Here is a 23,059-nt window from a genome sequence, read left to right on the forward strand (position 1 = left end):
CAACGCAGCCTGCGCACATGGCATCGACCACGCCGTTGTTTCCAATCTGGATCCATCCGTCCTCTTTTAAAAAGACAGACAGGCCCGGTCCCTACCCTTAGCTACTCCGCCGTCTCCGTCCGCCCTCCTGCCTTGCCCTCCCCTTGCCCACCAGCCAGACCAAGCACCGCCCGCGTTTGCCCTGGAGGAAAAAAAAGCCCGAGGGCCCCAGAGTCGAGAAGTGGATGCTGCGCTGCTCGCGCGCGAGTGCTATTACCGGTGCTGCTGTTGCGGGAACCCGGATCGTCGTGCGAAAAGTGAGGTCAGGACTGCCCGCATTAAAACTACGCTGGCCCGCCACACCCCCTCAGGGTACAACACCCTCTCCCACCCATCCTCGAATGGTCTGGTAGATGGCTGCCGTCTCACAACCACCATCACCACCACCATCTCCTCCTCCTTCCTCACAGGCACCACCGCTTCCTGTCCACCACAACAGCCACAACAACAGCATCGTCGACCCTCTCTGTGACGACAACAACCACGACGGCCACAGCGACAACCAAGACCCTACTACTCAAGTCGACGGCAGCTCCGAGACCCGTTCCCCCTCGCCGTCCTCGCCCGTGCCACAGCCTCGCAGCACATCGCTGCACCACCACCACCACTCTTCTGCCTCGCTCTCCAGCATTCGCCTTGTGCCTGCCCCGACGCAGCGTTCCCACCCTGACGCCGTGCCCACCAAAGGCAAGCCGTCCTCCACCTGGACCAATTCCCGGCGCCCGGCTTCCCAGAAACCCTCAGGCATCCGCGCCATTGCTGCCGCTGCCTTTGACAAGACCATTGCAAACATCTCTGAGCCAGGCCTGGGTAGACGATCGTCTTCAACGACCCTGCGGCGTCTGTCTCTAGTTCCAGAGCCCTCCGTCTCGCCCGCCAGCGAGCAGGACAAGGAGAGAAGCAGGAGCCGGAATTCCACTCGACTGCCAGGTCCCTATCCTCTGAGCAGACGGTCGAGTCTGGTGTCGCCCAAAGACCCCATCTCTACCCCGTATTTAGAGACTGATCCCAGCCGCCCACCTCCGATCATTATCTCGCCCGAAAACAAGATGCATCAAACATCTTCGCGTCTCCTCCGTATGACGGACGATGAGCGTCCGTTCACAAAGGTAATTACAGTTCATGGCGTGACCCAAAGACCTTCTTTCGACTAGGACCACAGTATTGGTGTCGTCGTTGTCCCGGATCCAGAGACTGTGGCTAACTATTTCCACTTCTCTACGTACAGGACTTCAAGGACCTCTACTCTACGCTCATCGTCAGCTTGCTTCCATTGTCCTCCCACAGAGTTCGCCTGACAAGAGTGGAACACACGTTCCTCTCCGAAGATGCCATTAACAACCTCGGCTCACTCAAATTCTCTCAATCAAACCGCATGCCTGATCCCAAAGATCCCTCACGCATCGTCACCACTACGACAACGACAACATTCTCAATGGCCAAGGATATGGCCCGCTCAATATGCCAAAGATTTCTTGACGCCAGGTTCATTGAGTCTGCGGATGGAAAGCTGCAGCAGACGTACACAATGAAGGGATCTGTATGGCAATTAACCTCAAAGGGCGTCGCCGTCCTGGATCGTTTCTGTTCTCGCAACGGTATTCAGCAAAGGCAAATTGGCGACCTGATTGCCACTGGAGTCAGCCAGCTGTGCATACTAGAGAGAGATCCTACTTCTGACAAGTTGGTCATGGACAGAGGCACCATGGAAGTCGTCTTTCGGAGAATGATTGGTGCCAACGGGCTCAATATCAAGTCCAGTACGAGTTCGGCTGATTCGGAATCCCTAAGTGATTACAGGGATGGATTGACTGGGGTCAAGATGGCCAGCGAGCGCAAGATTGCTGGCAAGACCTTCAAGGATACCTTTACGGGCAAGGCGTGCTCGGATTGGCTGATGGACTGCTGCACGACAGTGGACCGCCGGGAGACTCTGGAAATGGCCTCTCTATTTGTGGAGTACGATCTGATGGAGTCGGTGCAGCAGGATAGAGGTTATATGGCCACCTCACCGTCTGGCGCACTGTTCCAGCCCACCAAGAACGCGATCTACCAGATGACAACCAGAGGCCGTGAGGTCATTAATGGATCGGGCGGCCGGGGTCGCACATCGGAGAGCGATGGTATCCCCGCGACAACTACTCGTCCTGGCGTCGCCCGTGATTCCAACACGCAGCGCCTCGACAAAATTCTCAACGACGCTGCTCTTCGTCTGCTTTTCCGCGAGAACCTCCGTGAGACACATTGCGAAGAGAACCTGTCCTTCTACCTCGACGTTGATGAGTTCGTTCGCTCTTGCAAGGCTGCCATCCGTGTCGCTCAGAAGAACCCGAACGCGACTTCAATGGACGGCATCAAGGAGATCATGGCGCAGGCCTACGGCATCTACAATGCCTTCCTGGCTCCCGGCTCGCCATGCGAGCTCAATATTGACCATCAGCTTCGCAATAACCTTGCTACTCGTATGACCAAGGCCGTAGGCCAGGATGTGGCTATGATCGACACACTACATGAGGTTACCGCCTTGTTCGAAGACGCGCAAAACGCCGTCTTCAAGCTCATGGCTAGCGTAAGTTGCACCTCGACGAATTGATTCTTTCTGTTCCCTGCAAGAGATGACTAACACCCTCGCAGGACTCCGTCCCGAAGTTCTTGCGGAACGCTAAGTATGAGAGCACGCTGAAGAACTACGACTTTGACGCTGTCGTCCTCGGCAACGGCCGTGTACCAGAGCGGAGCCAGAGCAGATCGAACCGAAAGTGACCGTCATGTGTACCTGTTGAGTAACAGCATAGCTGCGACCACCAAAGCCCCTCCGCATATGGACATGGCGCTTGTGTATTCAGCACTTCAGATTTGGATTTCCGGCAGAACTCTATGTCCTCCAGCATCGCGTTCGTTGGACTGCTTAGTTGCATTGCGGCATCTTCTTTCCCCACCGCACCATTTTTGTTCAATACTCCGCTTGTCACGACGAACGGTTTTTTATGTATAAAGACGCTTTGCATTGGTCACTGCGGAGTCCCATTCACGGGTGGCTATTTGGGTCCTTGCACTTCCGCGAGGCTCATTTGCTTTTTCAGGGTGACGGCGTTTTAGGATACATCAGCATAGAAGAAGAGACCGAGATGGAGAACCTCCAGCATTCAAAAACATGATACAAAATAATTTCGAATCCCTGCCTTGCCAACGCCTGCATGTCAGCCGCCATGAATAACTGTTCAGCGTGACCACGGGGTACTGCAGACGTGCTGTGAGGAGCATGAATAATGTATATCCACTGGGCCCTGCGCTGCTGTTGCGGATCGCGGGAGTACCCCGATATTGAGTCGGAAGAGACTAGAGAGCTCTAAGCTGGGGCTGCAATTGCTGCTTCCAGCGCAAAGCGACATATTGGAGGACGCACTAGGTAAGACGATGTCGATCTTGCTGGCACTTCGGCTCTGGGGTTGCTTCGTAAGCGAAGTCAGAAGCAGTCGCGGACGAATAGAGTTTGGGAGTTCGCGCGCAAGCAGGCCATATTGTGTCATTTCCATATGATTTTGTGTGCACGAAGAAGGGGATCACCGCCTCGATTCGTGAAGCAGAGAAAGCACAAAAATCCCAGAAACACGAGGTCGATAGGTGGAACATCGGCCGACCCACCTGTTGATGATGTGCCGGCCGTCATGTACTTGCTGTTTCTGGCGGCGTTGTGTCTCGGAAGCTCAGGAGACCACGACGGAAATGGACGACAGCATTCCAGTCGAGCCACGCGCGGGAAAGCCGGCAAGCCGGGCAACGAGCGGCAGCAATGTCTCACAGCAAGGGCCCCGTTGGCGAGTTTGACTTCATCGCTTCCTACTTTGACTAATAAGCAAGAGCACGGCTTTGCGGTTATTGCGCGGGTGATTGGAGACTCGGTGTCTTGGATTATGGTTTTCCCCTGTGTCGGTAGCGTCAACCCTCCAATGATTGACTTTGGTGATAACTTTGTTTCGTTCTTTTAACTTGGAAGCCTCGTGTGCGGAATGGCCGAGAATATTCTTTATAAGATCTGAACCTCCTCCATGGTCGTCGAGTCTGGATATCCTGGTGTTCTTAAGTCCTCTCTCAGCACCTCACATCCTCGTCTCTCGCTTCATCTGCCACAAGTCAATCGCTTCGAGTGAACTGCTTCACGGAGAGATATCAGCTTTTCACCAGATATAACGCTGCCACAACCTTCAGCTCACATTCAACACGAGTATCAAGGCCATCACGAAAATGCAGACCAAGCTTGCTCTTGCTGCCGGCCTTGCGGCCATGGCGACGGGCGTCGCTGCTCAGTCGACGACCACCTCCACCAGCGTGACTGTCACGACAAGCACTTCCGTCACTGACACGACGAGCACTGGGACTGAGCCGACGAGCTCATCGACTGAAACGTCGAGTGACCTGCCCGGCTCTCTCAGCAGCAGCAGCAGCAGCAGCAGCAGCAGCAGCGAGTCGATCAGCGTGACTGTCGACACCAGCACCTCGACCTCTACCACCTTCAACACGACCACCTACCCGCCCACCAGCACGTCTAGCTGGTACTACAACAACACGCTGCCCACCGTCATCACCGACTACATCATCATTGTCTGCCCTTACCCAACCACCATTACTACCAATGGCCAGGAGTACACTGCCACCGAGGCCGGCCAGACCATCACTATTACTAACTGCCCGTGCGAGGCTACTTCGGTCAGTTCACCCCTCCCTCCTCCCCAGGGAATCGTGACACAGAACGAGAAAAATGACCACAAAGGCTAACCAAAACCTAACAGAACATCGTGACCCTGCCCACTCCCATCCCGGACACTAGCAACCCGCCCCCTCCTCCTCCCGCCACGGAGACCTCCCCGGCCATCCAGCCGACGGAGAACCCCGTCAATCCTCCTGTCAACACTCCTGTCAACCCTCCTGTCAACCCTCCTGTCAACCCGCCCGTCAATCCTCCTCCCACTAACACTGGCGGCGGCGGCGGCGGTGCGACCGTCACTGCCGGCGGCTCACCGACTGTCAGCGTGACCACCGTCCCCACCAACTCGATTGTTCCTGGCGCCGCGGCCACTCTTGAGCACGTCAGCTCGCTTGCCATCGCTGTGCTCAGCGGTGTGCTGTTCTTCGTCTTGTAAGGACGGGGAATGGCGAGCAAGCGAGCGAGAGAGAGAGAGAGAGAGAGAGAGAGGGAGGCCTAGGTCATGTCATTCTTGGGACCTGAAGCACAATCTCTTTTTGGCTCTTTCCCACCCTGCGTGACAACGCCCAGCGTCATCCAGGGCGGAGAGGGCAAAGGGACATGTGTGTGTGTGTGCGTATGGCTCGACTAATCCGGGAGGGGGGAGAGTATTGCGGGTTACGATTATTAGACGTGGGACGAAGGTTTTTCTCGTCATCGAAACCTCGTCTGGTATCTGGGATGTACGAGAACGATCTGGCTGGGATCCTAATATGTAATGGAGGCTGTATAGTGTTGTAGTAGAGCTCAAGGAGGTTGTCGAGGATGTTTAGAGATATATAGAACGGAGATACAGAAAAATACAAAAACATAAAACAACAAAGATGTCACTTGCTTCGCATTGCCAAATCCAGCTTCCAGCAGGTGATCCTCATCTGGCTATCTAGTCTCCCCAGTCTACGCCAGGCCGAGGAAATATGCGAGGCCCACGAGCATCACAGACAGAGCTGCTAGCAGAGCAGGGACAGCTGATGGACAAAAGCATGAGGGAGGGTACGAGCACCTGACAGCAGCGAGGTAGCACGTTTGTGTGGCACATGGGTCGTTGTTGGCACATGGCGAAATCCCCCGAGACACGGCAAACTCAGAACAAACGCAACAACTAGAGTTTCCCACACGCTCCCTCTTGCCTGAAACGGCATGGGCACTAGTCAAAAGGTACTGCCCGAACCGGCGACCGCCGAGACGATGGTGTGTCTTCGCGGTGGACACGTCACACTTGCGTGGGGGGTTAACTGCCAGTATGTGCTTGTGCTCGTCTAATATGGCATGTTTACGGGCAACTGGGAGATGGAGCATAGACTCGACCAGAGGTAGAGAGGAGAGGGTGATGAAAGGTTTTACAGCGATGGACACGCAGTGGCTAGTGAGTGGGTTGCTTGGACATGCTTGCTTGTTGAGTGTTTGTGACGAGCATACATGTATGCTGGCAGGACTGAACTACACGGAGCACAAGCAGGCCTGGATGACAGAGACTGTACAGAGGGCATCATGGGTACATCTTCCAGCATCAACATGGGAGACCTCTGTTGTCCTGGTCTTCTGGATCCTGGTTGACAGAACCCAACCTCAGCCATGACGACTTAGCCAGAGCGATGAACCAGAGCTAGAAGACCACGAACAACAGTCCCCCCCTCATGGAAACCTGACATGTTGGTGTACCGCATCCCAAAGTTCCCCACTCGCGGCCGAACCAACCAGATTCCCATCTCACGTTCCGCCGATAGAGGAACAAAGCAAGGCTGGGCACGAGCAGCTCACGTTGACAGGTGTCACGGTACTTCCCGTTCCGGCTCCCCACGGGCAAAGTTAGAAACGCCTCAGCACCCTTCAAGCTCGGCACGTTGTCAGGAAGCTTTAAGTTTTCTCGGGATTTGGTATGCCTTTAGCGATCATCCTGCGAAGCGACCGAATCCCGTATGTGGATTTACCACATGCACATACACATCGCGCCAATCCTGGGAGTCCTTTTTGCTTTGTGTGTTTTGCCATCTCCCTCACGCTGTGTGCGTGTGTGCGAGATTGACAAGCACTCGGGCATTCTCGGACGAGGGGATTGCTGGCATTTGCCGAGACGGACGCATTCGTGATGGGCCGGTAAGTTTCCGCTCCACACTTCATCTCGCCGCGGGAGCTCTCGTGAGTAAGGGAGCCTATATGAATAACGCGAGCTTGAAGATTGGTAGCTTTCCAAGACAACTTGTCTTGTGTCATAACGGTCTCCACCTGTCTTACAGGATATGCAGCATGGAGATACGCCATCATGCACGTAGGAGTCCGTCAAACGTGACTTTTCGTAGCAGTGCGCTGGTATAATATGCTACAGCTCACGGCACTGGCTGAAATAGTGGGTGTTCCTCGCAGCCGGTTCTCTTACGCTATCAACCATTTAGCTGTGATATCTCCATGAAAGCAGGCCTAGCACGAGGCGGCATGACCGCCAAGGACACCGAAACGAAACGGTGAAGAATATGGGTTCCAAAAGGGTAGTACCGTCCAGTCCATTCTTCATTCTTGTCAGCTGTAAATGCAACACTCCCTTGCCTGTGTGCACCACAAGCATCAACGAGACACAGCGCTGCTAGAATACAGCGACTAAGAGGTAGAACTTTACCTATCACAAAGGTCCTCCTTCCCACAATATCTTGACCGGGAAGACCCTTTACCATTCTGCCTACCGACACAAGGCAACCAAAGTCCCCTTTCTTTGGGATCAAACTCTGCTGCCAAGCAGGAACAGCTCTAGTTATAGTGGTCTTGCTGCTGAGGATGTTACAACGAACAGTCGGCAAAGAAGGCACTCCCGTTGCAATTAATGAAGTCTTGCTCTTCTACTATAGATTAACTGCCCTGATATCGACATAGGTTTATTGGGCACTTCCCTGAGCCCGCTCACAGGCGTCCAGGGCACTTCATTCACCTGGTAACTATGGGAAAGATAAGAGATATGTCCAATTTTTCCGCGATCCTGTCTAAGCACATCTTTGTTTGCGATTTAGAAACACCGCTCTTCCGCTGGACGCCTTAAGCCATAAAGACACACAGGCGGAACGGCCACTAGTCATTGTGTCTCGGGCGTTGGTGAATGCAGACATGTAGCCACGCGCGCCCGCCTATTTGTATTTTCACGGTCAGACCTCGATACGCTAAGGTTCTGACCTTGATTCGCTATCGGTCACGGAATAGTCGCTGCTCTATGATGTCTGCAAGACCTGCAGCATAGGAAATTGCATGCAGGAAAACAAATGTGATACAGATATACAGATACATCAAATGGCCGCTTCCAAAAGCGCTCTCCTTCGTTATGGCCCCAGAGCTGCTGGTCCCCGATCATATCGACGCCGGCGCCTGGTCTCGCCTCCAGCCCTTACTGCGCATGTTGCCCTCAATGGCCTTCCACACGTCCTCGACAATCTCGCGGTCTCGCCACCGGCTCGGGTCCGGTCCGGTGGTTGTGCCCTTCCACCTGTCGATGCCGATCGTCATCACCCGGTGACCCCACGACTTGACGTTCTCAGGCGGCTGCTCGCCGCGCCAGCCGAGGTATATGCCCGGGATATGGCGGAACAGCTCCTGCGGGTTGCTCCACTTGTAGCTCTTGAACTGCCAGCTCTGGCCCGTCGTGAAGATGGCAACCACGCGCGTCCAGTACTCGGGCTTGAACTGCTCGGGGCCCTCGACCAGGATGAAGCGCATCGGCCGGTTGGGATCAATGTCCTTCATCAGCCTGTTGATGTGCAGCATACTGGCGCCCGTGTAGCTCGCGGCTTCCGAGTCTGGCGGGATGTACTGTCCACCCTCGAGGAACGACTTGATATTTGACATGCGCAGCAGCGAGGAGGCGGATGGTGAGAGCAAGATGATGGGGTCGGGCCGCTTGGGCTTCGAGTGTGTCGCAAGGGTGGGATTCGAGGAAATGTTTGTGGTGGTTGGTTGCGACGGCTTCTTGGAGACGAGCGGCGCAGCGAGCTTGCGCACGTGGGAGAAGTCCTGTGGAGCGTGAGGTCAGATTTCCGTCACCAATAAATAGTAGGTACGAGCACCCGGTGCCACGACTCACTGTGGGTTTTATGCCCCTGAGAACACTGTTGCGGTCACCGAGCTTGCGCTCGCTGTTGTATATCACTGCCAGCCTCGGATCCAACGTCCCCTTGCCTGACCGCCCTACTGTCGCGCCAATGGCCGGCGCAGCAGCACCCTTGGAAGCAAGCGCCGCAGCGGCCGTCGACGCGGCGCCATCCCTATCTCCCGCTAATGGTTTGATGTACTCGGACTCCTCACTCGCGCCTTCCAGCCATGTGATGAGGTCGAGCCGCTCGACAAAGGCAAACTTGCGGACCTGCCCGCTTGTGAGCTCGTCGTTCAGTTGCGACGCAGACGCATTGTACTCGGGGATGGCGACTTCGCGCTTCAGCCAAGCAAAGTATATACTGCGCAGGTCGACGGGCTGGTCATTGGAGGTGAATCGCGTGGGTGTGTCTATGGGCAGCGATATCCTTGACGGTACTGAAAATGTCAAATGTGTGGCTTGCGCGAGGTTGACCTCGCTGTCGGACGCAGTTGGCACGACAGGGCTTCCTGCCGCGATGGCTTGCCGGAGCAGCAGGAGGGGATCCTGCTCTGTCGGAGCCATGTTCTAGGTGTGGAGGACGGGCGGACACGTCGGGACGCGGTCGAGGGCTTCTGTCGAGCGACGAATGGCTGATGAGATGCTGTCTTTGATAGTTTCTTGGAGCAATTGTGAAGTTTAAACAGTCGCGCCAGCCTTGCGCTTCGAGGCTGGGATTTGGGGGAGCTCCCCTGCATACCCCTGTCATTCGGTTTAGCTGCATGCCACAGCGGAGTATGCACCAAAGAGGGTCAAGGACTTCCTGCCCGGTTGGCACCACGGCCATTGTCCTGGCACTGCATGCAAGTTTCCACTGTTCTGCTTCAGGGAGGATAATAGTACTTCCTTCGTTTATCATATTTCTCTATTTCGCGTGCTTCCTGATTTCAGGTTTCGCGTGCCGTACATGTTTATAAACGCTCTCACATCCTGCCTACCCTCTATTGAGAGTGTTGCCACTTCCCTTGGGATTGTTTTCTACAAATTCGTCCCATTCCCGAGCCTTCATTGTTTCCGCGTCTGCCTTCTCGTAATTATCTTCGTCGGGCTCTGGCTGCATGCCGCTCGCTTCACCGCCACCCTCGATGATGTTGCCCCGCCTCCTCTCCTCGTCAAGATATTCGTCAATGGACATGGTAGGCAGATTATGGCCTGGCCGGAAGACACCTTTTGTCAACTCCTGCCTGTTCGCTGTGAGCGTAAAGGGCCTCAATGGCTTTCCCTCCTTGCTCAACAACGGGCCCTTGGCTCCAGCGTGAATGGGCTGCAGGGGGGTGTCCAATCTCGCAGAAAACATCTCGCTGTCAAATGAAGCCTTGCGTCGCCGCTCGTCATCCTCAATGGTCGAATCCTGCGGCATCAACGGTATCGGCGCCTGCGCGAGCACCTCCATCTCCCGGTTGATGCCCTCAAGTCCCTGGAACGTCTGGTGGATGTTCCAGGCAATATCGGCGAGGTATAGCTCCCGGACTGCCTCCTCGTCGCCGCCCCCGTCGTCCAGATAGCGTGGGTTTCTCCGCATGAACTCGAGCTTCTGCTTCATCTCCTTCTCCGCCTTGAAGTTGGCAATTTTGGCGTTCCTCCTTAGGGCGGGATCGGAGGATGTGATGGTGGAGAAGCTCTCTGGCTCGTCTACATACCGCTCAAAGAGCTTGCGGTCTGATTCCGAGAACAGCGAGTAGCTGTCCATGAGGTGCAAGAACTTGGAGTACGCCTCCTTTGCAACATCGAGTGCGGCTTTGCGCTCGGTAGGCGAGGCCGTGGAGACCTTTTGCAGCAGCTCGGCGATGCGATAGCTCACCAGTAGGTAGGGCAGATCTGATGTGTTGATGTCCTCGAGAGTCTCGTTGGGACTGAAGAGTGAAATGTCGCCGATGATCATGAGGCAGTCCTCATAGAACTTGAGAGCTTGGGAGAGGTCATCCTGGTAGCTGGCCGAGATTGTGTCGTAGCTGTTCTCCAGGCCCGAGCGCTTGGCCTCAGCCGCAGCGAAGACGGATTTCAGGGTCCTGGGCTCTTGCGACATGATGCAGAGCTTGGATGGGGGAGCCGGAGGGTGTGTGTCGCTGGCGGTTGAAGTTGTAATGTCGTGGCGCAAAGCTGGGAAAAGAGATCTTGAGTCAAAAGTCGCCTGCTCGCTCTACAGGATTCCGTCCAGACTTGAAGAGAGCGAGGTTGTGGCAAGAGGCGATTACGTCCTCGGTGGCAGCGTGATTGTCCTTTGTGCTGTTGCATGTGGCACCCTGCAGGTTTCCTTCTCGCCCCAACGAGGGGTGGCGCCTGCAGATGTCATCCAGAGACCCCACACCACACACCAGGCGACTGACTGACTGCACACTCACAGGCTGCCCATCTCGCCCATGCTCCAGGATTCTCTTCTGTGCCACAGTGCCGCACAATCATACTCTTATTTCAGGACCTCTAACAGATGCGATGGCAAACGAAGTACCCTGGACCGAGAATCAAGTCACAGGCCGTGAAGAGTATCAACAATTTCGGCACGGCCTAGGTTGAAGGACCAGCGGGATACTCCCATCTTCAAAGACATCGAGGGTGTACGATATGCTTCTGTATCAAACTTGGTTATAATGGAATATAATGCCTCCGCCGAGCTTATGTGTGAGATCATCAGGAGGCTGAATGTGTCCCGGACAAACAGCCTTGCTCCCTGGCAACCCTCAAAGACCAACAATTACCATGATACCGCAGTCAATCCCAGCCACTCTTGGATATACCTCTGTCACCCCAAGCTGGGAGGGATACTTAGTCAATGAGAAACTCTCTTTCGTGAGCCTCCATCAAAGCTCAAGACCAACCATTGTCCTCCCCGGTCGACGTGAACGTATGTATGTCCGCGTGATTAACCCCGTCCGCGTTTGCTCCTGCCACTCCAGCTGCCAGTCACCTTGAGCACATATCAACCACCTGATCATTCAGAAGAGTTTCGCTCCGATTGAACATTATCCCGGACAATTGATCACGGCACCCATCAAACGGACGGCGTACCATATGTCTTGCGCCGAGCCATACTACTCATCTGCCGGCCCAAGCTTCATTCAACCCACACGCAGACATCATAGCAACCTCGATCTTTGGCCTACGAACTTTTGCAGGACAGTCAGGCTGGCTCCATTCGGCTACCACACGCGAAGAGCCTCCTACCACGAGGACTACGTGTCAAGACCAAACCAACAGGTATTACCATACGCAAACTCAACAACGGAAATAAGCTGGCCTGTGGTTTCTGGAATGTGAGGATTCCTTGAATGCCTTGTGACTTTGGCCAGACTCCTCGCGCAACATGGAGCTATACGAGAAGCAATTTGAAGAGGTCCTGGACGACAGTGACGGTCACGAGCAGGAGGAAAATGCAGACAAACGCGAACAGCTAGTGGGTGAACAGAGGCTCCTCGAGGACACAGCGTTCACACAATGGCTTGAGATCAGGCAAAAGGACGCATTAAGGACGATGAAGTCTACCATCGTTCAGTGTCCTTTGGCTGTTGCGTCGGGGCCCGCCGACGCGAGTCGCATCATCAACAGCCCACGTGAATATCAGCTGGAGCTCTTCGAACAAGCGAAAAGGCAAAATACTATCGTGGTGCTCGACACTGGTACGGCGCCAGTTATGTCCATTCTAACGTGCTCAAAAGCTAACCGACGATCAGGTTCTGGCAAGACCCTTATAGCTGCTCTGCTCCTACGTCACACCATCGACCAGGAATATGAAGATAGAAAACAGGGACATCCGCACAGAATATCTGTGTTCTTGGTAGCTGCCACAACCTATACTGCTCCATTCTCCAAGCTTACATATGTCACAGGTCGACAAAATCGCTTTAGCCAAGCAACAACACCGTGTTCTCAAAGAAAATCTTGACTGCAATATCGCATGCTTCGCCGGTGACAACGACCCAAGAGATCACGATTTCTGGAAACAGCAGCTCGAGAATAACCTGGTCATTGTGTGTGTTGGGGCGGTGCTTCAAAACTGCCTTCACCGCGCGTACATAAGAATGGAGCAGATTAACCTGCTCATCTTTGATGAAGCACATCACGCAAAGCGGGAGCATCCATACGCACGGATCGTCACAGACTTTTTCGTGCCGCTCGCGAATACTGGCCATAGACTCCCGCGCATTTTCGGCATGACTGCATCGCCCGTCGACGCCAAAACAGACTTTGATCAAGCAGCGTCCGACTTGGAAACACTGCTTCATAGCAAAATTGCTACCGTCGGGGACCTATCCGTCTTCCAAAACTCCGTCCACAAAGCAGAAGAACACACGATTGAATACGGAATGTCATGTAATGCGTTCGAGACGGCACTTTCGCAGAGACTGAGGCCACTTCTTGGTAATCTTCCCGCCGTGGCAAAATTATTTGTCAACGCCCAGCTCTGTACCTCGGAGCTCGGACCGTGGTGTGCAGATCACATGTGGCGACTGGCCTTCGATGAAAGAGGAGAAGGCTTGAAAAGGCTACAGATGAAAGTCGAGTACGAGATCCATGACATTGCGGCCAGAGATGATGCCGTGGAGGCGGCGCAAGCAGCACAAGGCTTTGTGGATACGCACAGATTTGTTGACTTGGCCTCATCGCCGCTCCTGGTTTCCAACAAAGTCCATCAAGTCTTCCGCCTGCTGCAAGACGCTTTTCGCCCCAGTTTCGACAAATGCGTAATCTTCGTTGCCAAGCGATATATCGCGGTCCTGTTGGTAGAACTTCTAGAGAGCGAAGCAATGAGGATAACGGGCGTCAGTGCCGCAAAAATGGTAGGTCAAATGTTCAGGTTCGCCATCTGTAAGCGAGTCCTAACCATAAGTTCGCAGATCGGAACTGGCAAAGCCGGCTGGGGAGAACCGACGATGACCATTCGCGAGCAGATTCTAACTGTGCTGAGATTTCTTCGCGGCGATGTCAACGTTCTTGTTGCTACTTCTGTGGCCGAAGAAGGCCTAGACATACCTGACTGTAACATGGTTGTTCGCTTCGATCCATGCAGCACCATGATCCAATATGTCCAGTCACGAGGCCGAGCTCGACAAGCGCAATCCAGGCTTTACCATCTTGTCCAGGCTGGACACCATGGCCACCGTGCACTGCTGTCAGATATTCAGGAGCAAGAAGCCCAGATGCGTAAATTCTGCGCTACGCAGCCCGAGGATCGCAGAGTCGACGCAGTCTGTGTGGACGAGCTTTACCCCAAGCGCGCCGAGGAACGGAGATTTACGATCCCTTCCACTGGCGCAAAATTGACCTATCGAGTCAGCCTCGATATACTTGCTAGCTTTGTGCAATCACTGCCAAGAGGTGAGTCTACAAGAGTGCCCGCCCCTGAGTACACCGTGCGTTCAGCGGCCGGGTCCTTGTTTCTCGCAGAAGTACGGCTGCCCGACGTCGCCCCAATCACATACAAGGTTGGGAAAAGGGAAAGTTCAAAACAACTGGCGAGATGCGCGGCTGCTTTTGAAATGTGCAAAGAGCTCAGGGCTCAGAAGTGCCTAGATGAGTGGTTCCGATCAGTTTTCACCAAGAACCTCCCAGCCATGCGAAACAAGCGTCTGGCTTTGACCTCGACGAAAGTGTCAGAATATGAAATACAGATCAAGCCGAGCATCTGGTCGACGATCGGCTTTCCCGGCGACGAACTTCATGTCACCATAATCACGCTGGCAACGCCATCAGCACTTGGTAGAGCGTCACTCCCCCTAGCTTTCTTGTCTCGATCACCCATGCCGATGATAGGGGATATTCCGCTTTTCTTTGCTAACAAAGGGTCATCTCTTGTTCGATTTGTGCCAATGGAGTCGGCCATGAGAGTCACGAAGGAGCAAGTTGTCACATTCACAAACTTCACCCTACGAATCTTCCGAGATGTGTTCAGCAAGGAATACGCCGCCGAGCCCGGAAGTCTGCCATACTATCTCGCCCCCGTCCAACAAGGCCATTCTCATGACTTTGCCGGGTCGAGAGGCGACATGAGCTCGTTACTTGACTGGGACCAGCTCGATGTCGTTGGTTCGACGGACTACCTCAATACCACAGAGGTGGCTGGCTCAAAACTGAGCAATCGATATGTCATTGATCCACACGATGGCTCTCGCAAGTTCTATACCGTCGAATTCAAGCCCGACCTCAAGCCAGCAGATAACCAGCTTTCAAGCGCACCAAGATCGGCACGTGTGACAAAGGCTACAAAAGCTGCCGCCAATGACATTTGGAACTATAGTGTCAGCTTGTGGTCAAGCTCAAGAAGCAATATACAAAGAAATGAGCATCTTCAAGTGGTCGAGGCTGAGCTTATCACCATCCGTCAGAATCTTCTCGACAGCACGGAACAAGTAGAGCCAAATGGCACATGCTACCTGGTCTTTGAAACACTCAAGATCTCTGCAGTAAGTAGCGACACTCCAAGCAACGGGTACGCATCACTTGTCTAACATCAAACAGCTCAGACCGGATGTTGTGGCAATGGCTTACCTCCTGCCCGCCGTGATCTACCGTCTCGACTCTACGTTGATCGCTTTCGAGGCCTGTGCCAGCACGGGCCTTTCCGCCATTACCCCGTCTCTAGCCCTGACGGCCTTGACCAAGACCAGCGACAACACCGGGGAACACGATCAGGAACAGATTAACTTCCAACCAGGAATGGGCGAAAACTACGAGAGGCTCGAGTTTCTCGGAGACTCCTTCTTGAAGATGAGCACCACGATTGCGCTCTTCGCACATGCCCCACGAGACAGCGAGTTCTTCCAGCATGTGAACCGCATGGTTCTCATCAACAACGGAAATCTGTACCAGCAAGGACTAGAGTTTGGCCTTCCGGAAAAGATCAGGTCGCGAGCGTTCAATCGGAGACTATGGTATCCGGAAGGTCTCGTACTCCTCCACGGCAAGCAAAATGTCAGCAGACTCGGAAGCCGACTGGCCCAGAAGACGCGGCACACGTTGGCGGCCAAGACCATTGCGGATGTCTGCGAAGCTCTCATCGGTGCCGCATACCTGACAGCACAGCAACAGGGCAACATGGACCTCGCAGTATTGGCCGTTACCAAGTTTGTGAAAGACAAGGAGCAGAAGCATACCATGGAGAAATGGGCGGGCTTCTACCCAATGTACAAGGTTCCCGACTGGCAGACTGCGCAGCCTTCTGCAGCTCAACAACGTCTCGCGGAGGCGCTGAAGCAGGAACTAGGCCATGTTTTCAGGAGCCCAGCTCTGGCGCGTTGTGCCTTTACACATCCAAGCTACAGCAATGCGCTGGAAGGCCTGCCCCACTACGAGCAGCTCGAGTTCCTTGGAGACGCGCTCCTGGACATGGTTTGCGTGGACCATCTCTTCCGGCACTATCCTGCGGCTGATCCGCAGTGGCTGACGGAGCACAAGATGGCCATGGTTTCGAACCAGTTCCTGGCCTTTCTCTGCGTGTCGCTGGGCCTGCACCGACACATGCTCTCGATGGACATGAGCTTGGGCAGGGCTATCACGCAGTACGTCGAAGCCGTGGCGCTTGCTCGGGAGGATGCAGAGACCAGAGCCGAGGCGGCCGGGCTCGCGCGGCAGGACTGTGCAAGCGACTTCTGGATGCAGCTTCACAAGCCGCCCAAGGCACTGGGCGACGTCGTCGAGGCGTACCTCGGCGCCATCTTTGTCGACTCGGAGTTCGATTTCAGCAGGGTCCGGGAATTCTTCACGACACACATCCTGCCTTACTTCCTGGACATGCAAATCTACGATGCGTACGCGGGCAAGCAGCCCATCACGCTGATGCTGAACATCCTGCAGGAGCGCTTCCACTGCCAGCAGGCGCGGATCATGAGCCGCACTGTGCCCAAGGCGGATGCGGCCGCCAAGATCATGGAAGATGAGGGCGCCTGTGTCATCATGATCCACGGCGTGATTGTGCAGCATGGCGTGGCTGCGAGCGAGAGATATGCCAAGATCAAGGCGGCCAAGGAGCTCAACAAGGTCATTGAGGACATGGGCGTCGCCGAGTACAGGAAGAAGTACGGCTGTACCTGCAGGCCCGCTGCGTGAGACCTCAGGTCGTAAAATGCATAGGACGCATTGCGAGAGCAGAACATGGCTTGAGATGACGGTAAAGCCGAGGTAGTGGTTATCACTCTGGAGATTCTGGAAGACCAGACTGCAGACGGTGATCGCTCGGGTTCCTGAAAAGCTCGTAATGGTGTGGCCTGATGTACTCCTCCGCGGGATAAACATGGGAACTGTCTTCCTTCTTCGTGACAGGCTGGCGGCCCTGAAGACGAGGGAACTGAGAATGTAAGCCCCCTTGGAACATGCTTTCGGGGGCTTTCCGCCTAACCTTTAGGGTCAGATGTGACGGAGCAATCCGCATCGAAACCGGAAGGAATACGCAAGTACGCAAACACACAAATAAAAGACGAATCTTCCATACCCTGCCAACGTACTATCCTGATCATTTTGCAAGCTGGTAGTGACCAGGGCTCGTAGAACACATAACAGTCGATTTCACTTACATGGGCTGACCCGCAAATACTCGTTGCTCTTGATTGCGTTGTGTGTGTTTCGGACACTTTTAGCTGTCCGAAACCGTAACTCGAGATACCATTCCACACATTGTCTATGGAGAGTCGAAATTGAGTTTAATCAGATCTAGAACGCCTATTTCATCCTTCTGGTTAAGTTTGACTTGCTTTTATGATCTCTCTGAGCTCTTCAATTCGAGTTCATAAGTTAAACTTCCACGTGTGTCCGAACTCTGGACCCCTCCAGCTGGAGCGCCCGGAGCTTCTATCGATAGCTCGCGGGGCATCGGCCGAGCTGTTGCTCCCCTTGTCGGCATACAACACAACGAATGGCCGTTTGACAGACAGCTTGCCTGCTGCCTGTTTGTAGTATTACTCTGAGAATCACAAGACCCTACGCCTTTACTTGAGCAGTCACGAATCTAGCCGTTGCCACATCGAGAATTTCGTAAGTGTTGCCAGCTTGTCCGCAAAAGAACAACCTGAGCAGTTCGGGCAACAACAGGCTGACGAAACGGTCCCCCTCCTGAAAGCTACCTCGGAACGCCTGCGTGCTCTTGTAGTTAGCGTAAGCTTGCAACTCTCACCCACGCGCCACCCGCCGTGCTCTTTTAAAGGGTCCAGCAACTGCACTTAAGCACGGACACACCACACGAGCAACGGAGAGAAGGCCGCCTGGGAGCAGCAGCAGCAGCAGCAAGACAACACCAGCCAGCACCAAACACCAGCGAAAGCAAACCAGCCATGGCAACAAGCGACGCCCCCATCCCGCCTCCCACGAGCGGCGGCGCCGCCGCCGGCGACAGCCAGCAAAAAATAGCCTTCATCCCCCTCGAGGCCAACCCGGAGCTCATGACGTCCCTCCTGCACAAGCTCGGCCTCAGCCCGGCCCTGCAGATCCACGACGTCTACTCCATCACCGAGCCCGAGCTCCTCGCCTTCATCCCCCGCCCGGCCCTGGCCCTGCTCCTCGTCTTCCCCGTCAGCGCGGCCTACACGTCGCACCGCCTCGCCGAGGACGCCGGCGAGGCCGAGTACTCGGCCTCCGGCGACGCCGAGCCCGTCCTGTGGTTCCGCCAGACCATCCGCAACGCGTGCGGCCTCATGGGCCTGCTGCACGCCGTCAGCAACGGCCCGGCCAGGGGCTTCGTGCAGGACGGCACCCCGCTCGCCAGGCTGATTGCCGAGTCGGTGCCTCTCAAGCCCGAGCAGAGGAGCGCCCTGCTGGAGAGGACCCCCGAGCTGGCTTCTGCCCATGCAGAGGCCGCCTCGCAGGGCGCGACTGCGGCTCCCGACGCCCAGGACGATGTCGATCTGCACTACGTCTGCTTTGTCAAGACAGACGACGGCGATGGCAACGGCGGCACGCTTTGGGAGCTTGACGGCGCGCGCAAGGGTCCTATCAAGAGGGGCAAGCTTGGACCCAACGAGGACGTCCTCAGTGATAAGGCACTCTTGTGGGGTCCGCTCAAGTTCCTCGAGAGAGAGGGCGGTGACATGCGCTTCTCGTGTGTGGCGCTCGCAGGCTCGTTGGATTAGGCACGACCAAGTGGGAAGCGTTCAAGTGCAATCAAAGAAGTGCACCATTATGATATCCATGGTCACTTTTCAAAGCATCGGGCTTTACGCTATGCTGCAGACATGTTGCAGAGCATCAATGTAAAGAACTACAAGCATATCAATTTTGATTGTAAAGAGGTTGTGCATCTTAGGTGAGAGGCTTTCTTCGCCTGAGGGCACTAGCCGAACACACGCATCCTGGCGATGCTACCCAGCATTGTACCTATGGCCGGGGCTAAGATGGATGCTCTGATTCACGCTGGTCATCCTTACCAACTGTTCTGTGGCGTAATCTTGCAGCGCGGGCGAGTTGCCAGTGTCCCTAGGCAGCTCTCTGCACGAGCAGGCGACGATGGCGGCGAGAATGGCAAAGACTCGAGACCAGCGTACACTCGAACGTCCTCTTGAGCGCATGTACACGAAAGGCCCAGCTCTTCGGCATGGATCATGCGGATGAAACCCTCGTGCATCACAGGGTCAGATGCATTGGGTCGGCTTCGACAGGTACGGCATGGTGATGCTGACGGACGATAAGGACAAGATGGCACCGGAGTCCAGGAGGCCATATCACCACCTCCAAACAATCTCCGTGTGCCTCCGCTGGGGCTGACGTCTTCGTCGACTTGATCCCTGGGTCCATCCAGGGCATGTTCTTCTACATCCCGTGTAAGTGGATGTTCCTCATAAACCGGCACTGCCGCGGTGATCCCCGGCAGCATAACATCCTGCGCAGCATCGAGGCCCCCAACGTGGTTGTTCTTCCTCTCCTTTTCGCGGTGTTCACGAACTTTCCTTTCATGGCGTTCATGCTTCTTGTGTTCCCGCAGGATAGCCTTTTGGTGGCGGGCAGCTTCTTTCTGCTCTTTGCGTTTCAATTTCTTCTCGAGGCTTTCTTGACTCCTTCTTTGCTCCCGCTCTTTTCTCTCTCGCTTCTCCATTTCCTTGGTTTCCTTCTTTGCCTTTTCGCGTCCGGCATTGATGTGTGCTTGCGTCCTCGCATGCATTTGCTTAAGCTCGGCCTTCTGCCTCTTCTCCCTGTCCCGCTCTGCGGGAGTCTGCTTTCGGCGTGGTTGCTCACTCTCGAGGACATTAAAGTCTGGCTCTGGCTCCGGAAGCAGGACTGTGAGAGTGTCGGCAGGTTCCTCTGCTCCTCCTGGACTTGATGCACTTGTCTCGCCATCGTCGGCATGCCCATGATTGGGATGCAATACGTCGCGAGCAATGCTTATGGCGCGTCGGGCAGTATTCTGGACCACGCTCAGGCGTTTCTCTTCGGGACTCTGGTGATCTTCATTGCGGGCATCAGATTGGCCACGGACATGATCGGTTCCATCAGATTTGGAGCCGTGATGGAGTACATCTTGCGTGAATCTCAGGACGCCCTTGAATGATTTGCGCGTAGGGCTTTGTACCTCTGGCTCTTGGTTGACAGCGGCTTCATGGTCCTACCTGTCGCCAGCTGGGAGAGCAGAGGGTCCGCTCTGGTGTGAAGCGACGGTTTTACTACTCGACGAGTCCGGCTTTGGACACGAAGCAGCCTGGGAGGACTTCTCATCAAGGAGAGAGATTTCGCGAGCAGGATGAGCCGATATCTTGATGGCTGCGCCAGAAAGAGACTTGTCAACTCGCGTATAACAGAGAGTGCCTACACAGCTCGGTCGTGGGGCTAAGTCAACTTACGAACTGCTTTGTCAACATGCGGAGATGAGGTTGGCGAGATCTCTTCCGTTTGGGGCTTCCCGTTGCTCTGCTCGCCAGCAACAGAGGTCGGAAGCGCCTCTTGTACTGGCAGCCAGTGCGGCCCAATCTCGTCGATCTCACCCTCGGGCGGGTCAGGCAGCCACTCGCAATGCTCAGCGGGTTTCTGGTTCTCGAGGCACTCTTGGCCAAGGTCGTCCTCGACGGGTTCGGGGCTGTCAGGACGCCAGTCGCAGCTCTCTGGTGGGGGATGGGGCTGAGCCTTGTCAAGATGGGTTGGCTCGTTGGTGCTCGTCATGACGACTTTAGTCGATGGCGAGTTGTTTATATATTGAGCAGCAGGTCCAGCGGTGACGGCAGGCGTAGTATTGATTAATCGAAATGCCCGGCCAACGAAGCTTACCATGGAGTAGCCTCTAATAATGCAGGTGCTAGATAATGCTGTTGCAACGAAGTGACAAGGATGCACGGATCAATGGATAGGGTAGAGCGATGATGTGGATGATGTGGATGTTGTGTCGCCAGATGTAGAGCTCGTCCCAACATGGTCCCCAGGGTGATGCTGTCTGTTGAGGGAAAGAGCTTGATCATGACTGCCAGTTTCGTGTGTACAAGACTGACAACGCTTGCACCACCCGCGCACCTTCCCTGGCTCTTCATGACATCCTCAGCCTGAGATATTGGTGGCAGCTTGCACGTCCTCCGTGACATCTTCAGCAGGTCACCAGGGTCTGGTACTGACGATGATGCTTGCTATGGTGTGAAGGTAACCGAGTGTGTACCAGTCAATACACGTTCGAGGTGGGTGAAGCACCTCGTTTCATCATGCGAGCTGCAACCGTCCCAGGCCCCATAAGCACGACTTCGGGCCTCACTGAGCCGTGAGCGAGCTGGCTTCATCCCAAGCTCAATTATTTGTGAGCCTTTCCAAGTTGAATCCCCTCCGCTCTTATGGGCGGCCGCGAAGCACGTCCATATCCTACCACCAATTGCATCTCAGCTGCGAGACTGGCGATCAAGACTGTTTGCCAGAGCTATAATGAAGGAAGCGATGTTTCCTCTCGCCGGCTTGGCCCGCCTGATCAGATAGAGAAGTATTTACACGCAGTGATGTCCTGGCCATATTCATTTGTAAACCTGGCTGTGCCCACAAAGAGCTCACACGGCCCCAGCTCAGGCGGCATAGTTTACGCGGCGGATGATCCTTTCAATAAGTAAGGGGCTTTCCCGGTTAACCGCACGTTAATACACTCTTTTATTTATGGAGTCCTGCGCTTGCCGATGGTATCTCAGATCCCGCGAATGCAAGGGTTCGCTGTGTGACGTGCACGGGCAAAGCTCTCAGGCGCAAAAACAGGACACGCCGTGCGGACCAGTTCATCCGTGCAATGCACAAACTCGTCGAGGATCGCCCACAGCACGCAAGCACGCACGAGCTCTCATGCCTCTCGCGCGCGCGCACGACCACCGCTCGAGGCGGGCCGCGATCAGCCACCATCAGATCATCACAATAGCCCCAGCACCCTCACTCGTTCGTCTTGCAGAGGCACTAACCAGGGTTGCAACTCACTAGCTCAGCCACCATGATTGCTAGAATGCGCCAAGCGCCTTCTCGGTAACCCCACGTGTTTGGCCTTGAGCGCATCTGCCGCCACGGTCGCTTCAGTCATTATTACAATGGGTCCCCTCTCACAAGGCTAGTACGGCTCGCATGCATCCGAGAACTGCCAGCGACGAAGGGGGCAAGCTGGAATTCCCCGCAAGTTCCCAGGACTTTTCGATAGTTTGCCCGCCAGCCCCCGTCTGTCTCCCACGGCTCAGTGGTGTATTGTCCGAGCCCCTGGTCCCCGAGAGTCAGTGATCGAGAAGTGGCACCACGTAGCAGACTGGCTTGTGGGCTTCCGAGCGATAATGGATAATTAGCACATGAAATATGGGAGTTTGCGCTGGTGGAGTACGATCCTTTACGGTGCCATCCACTTTCTACAAAGTGTATGCGACAAGCAGTCCCTGTGCCAACCCAAGGCATCAGGCTACGGCATGTATACCTTGGGCCGGGAGCACATGTGGTCTATGAAATATTTAGCCGGAGCAAACGACACGACTCGTCGCTGGACGGAGATCAGGTGACCGGCAAACATTCAAGATCGTGTCAGGTGCCGGCGAAACTTATTGAAACACAGCCTATAGAACGTTAGGCGGGCAGGTATACCTTGACGATAACACGAGATATATGGGTATGATTGCGCGAGAGGACCGGGTGCACCCTTGCAGCGCATCATTCAGGCCAGCCATTATATACTACATACTGCGTGTTGCCCTGCTGTGCCGCTCATGTCGTGACATTGGATCCACACCAGGGATCCAGGTACTGGTGTTATGGGGAGCGCGCCGATA

At 54.9% G+C, this 23,059-nt stretch overlaps 7 protein-coding genes across 7 annotated transcripts; 4 read left to right on the forward strand and 3 right to left on the reverse strand.

Annotated features, from left to right (window-relative positions):
* The first annotated feature begins 117 nt into the window (after window positions 1-117).
* Window positions 118-3,214, forward strand: B0I36DRAFT_323544 (regulator of G protein signaling domain-containing protein). The gene is made up of 3 exons (XM_046153990.1): window positions 118-1,148; window positions 1,268-2,608; window positions 2,674-3,214. The coding sequence occupies exons 1-3, from the start codon at window positions 393-395 to the stop codon at window positions 2,800-2,802; spliced, it is 2,226 nt and encodes a 741-aa protein (XP_046012940.1). The 5' UTR covers window positions 118-392; the 3' UTR covers window positions 2,803-3,214.
* Window positions 3,215-3,986: 772 nt separating this feature from the next.
* Window positions 3,987-5,233, forward strand: B0I36DRAFT_323547 (uncharacterized protein). Its single transcript, XM_046153991.1, is given in 3 exon segments — window positions 3,987-4,746; window positions 4,830-4,938; window positions 4,951-5,233. The coding sequence occupies 3 exon segments, from the start codon at window positions 4,285-4,287 to the stop codon at window positions 5,178-5,180; spliced, it is 801 nt and encodes a 266-aa protein (XP_046012941.1). The 5' UTR covers window positions 3,987-4,284; the 3' UTR covers window positions 5,181-5,233.
* Window positions 5,234-8,113: 2,880 nt separating this feature from the next.
* On the reverse strand, window positions 8,114-9,416 carry B0I36DRAFT_242981 (Cdc73 family RNA pol II accessory factor; the record flags this gene model as incomplete). Its single annotated transcript, XM_046149951.1, has 2 exons — window positions 8,114-8,773; window positions 8,844-9,416. The coding sequence occupies 2 exons, from the start codon at window positions 9,414-9,416 to the stop codon at window positions 8,114-8,116; spliced, it is 1,233 nt and encodes a 410-aa protein (XP_046012942.1).
* A 151-nt stretch (window positions 9,417-9,567) lies between these two features.
* B0I36DRAFT_323550 (TAP42-like protein) lies at window positions 9,568-11,129 on the reverse strand. The gene has a single exon (XM_046153993.1). It carries the CDS (start codon window positions 10,915-10,917, stop codon window positions 9,826-9,828), a length of 1,092 nt encoding a protein of 363 aa, XP_046012943.1. The 5' UTR covers window positions 10,918-11,129; the 3' UTR covers window positions 9,568-9,825.
* Window positions 11,130-12,360: 1,231 nt separating this feature from the next.
* B0I36DRAFT_289245 (uncharacterized protein) lies at window positions 12,361-16,931 on the forward strand (the record flags this gene model as incomplete). The annotated part of the gene is made up of 5 exons (XM_046151670.1): window positions 12,361-12,505; window positions 12,560-12,663; window positions 12,716-13,666; window positions 13,724-15,289; window positions 15,345-16,931. 5 exons carry the CDS (start codon window positions 12,361-12,363, stop codon window positions 16,929-16,931), a joined length of 4,353 nt encoding a protein of 1,450 aa, XP_046012944.1.
* Window positions 16,932-17,789: 858 nt separating this feature from the next.
* B0I36DRAFT_120788 (uncharacterized protein) lies at window positions 17,790-19,088 on the forward strand. Its single transcript, XM_046148031.1, has one exon. The coding sequence runs from the start codon at window positions 18,149-18,151 to the stop codon at window positions 18,941-18,943; it is 795 nt and encodes a 264-aa protein (XP_046012945.1). The 5' UTR covers window positions 17,790-18,148; the 3' UTR covers window positions 18,944-19,088.
* Window positions 19,089-19,233: 145 nt separating this feature from the next.
* B0I36DRAFT_362980 (uncharacterized protein) lies at window positions 19,234-20,960 on the reverse strand (the record flags this gene model as incomplete). The annotated part of the gene is made up of 3 exons (XM_046158736.1): window positions 19,234-19,425; window positions 19,513-20,084; window positions 20,645-20,960. 3 exons carry the CDS (start codon window positions 20,958-20,960, stop codon window positions 19,234-19,236), a joined length of 1,080 nt encoding a protein of 359 aa, XP_046012946.1.
* Window positions 20,961-23,059: the final 2,099 nt, after the last annotated feature.

Source organism: Microdochium trichocladiopsis (assembly GCF_020744255.1).
Source record: "Microdochium trichocladiopsis strain MPI-CAGE-CH-0230 chromosome Unknown B0I36scaffold_5, whole genome shotgun sequence".
Taxonomy (NCBI): domain Eukaryota; kingdom Fungi; phylum Ascomycota; class Sordariomycetes; order Xylariales; family Microdochiaceae; genus Microdochium; species Microdochium trichocladiopsis.

Excerpts from the sequence above, each read along its gene's own strand:
- B0I36DRAFT_120788 (XM_046148031.1), top strand. The coding sequence starts at position 18,149 with ATGGCAACAAGCGACGCCCCCATCCCGCCTCCCACGAGCGGCGGCGCC.
- B0I36DRAFT_323550 (XM_046153993.1), bottom strand. The coding sequence starts at position 10,917 with ATGTCGCAAGAGCCCAGGACCCTGAAATCCGTCTTCGCTGCGGCTGAG.
- B0I36DRAFT_323544 (XM_046153990.1), top strand. The coding sequence starts at position 393 with ATGGCTGCCGTCTCACAACCACCATCACCACCACCATCTCCTCCTCCT. Across the intron at positions 1,149-1,267 it reads ATGAGCGTCCGTTCACAAAG|GACTTCAAGGACCTCTACTC; the intron begins GTAATTACAGTT and ends CTCTACGTACAG. Across the intron at positions 2,609-2,673 it reads TCTTCAAGCTCATGGCTAGC|GACTCCGTCCCGAAGTTCTT; the intron begins GTAAGTTGCACC and ends ACACCCTCGCAG.
- B0I36DRAFT_323547 (XM_046153991.1), top strand. The coding sequence starts at position 4,285 with ATGCAGACCAAGCTTGCTCTTGCTGCCGGCCTTGCGGCCATGGCGACG. Across the intron at positions 4,747-4,829 it reads GCCCGTGCGAGGCTACTTCG|AACATCGTGACCCTGCCCAC; the intron begins GTCAGTTCACCC and ends AAAACCTAACAG.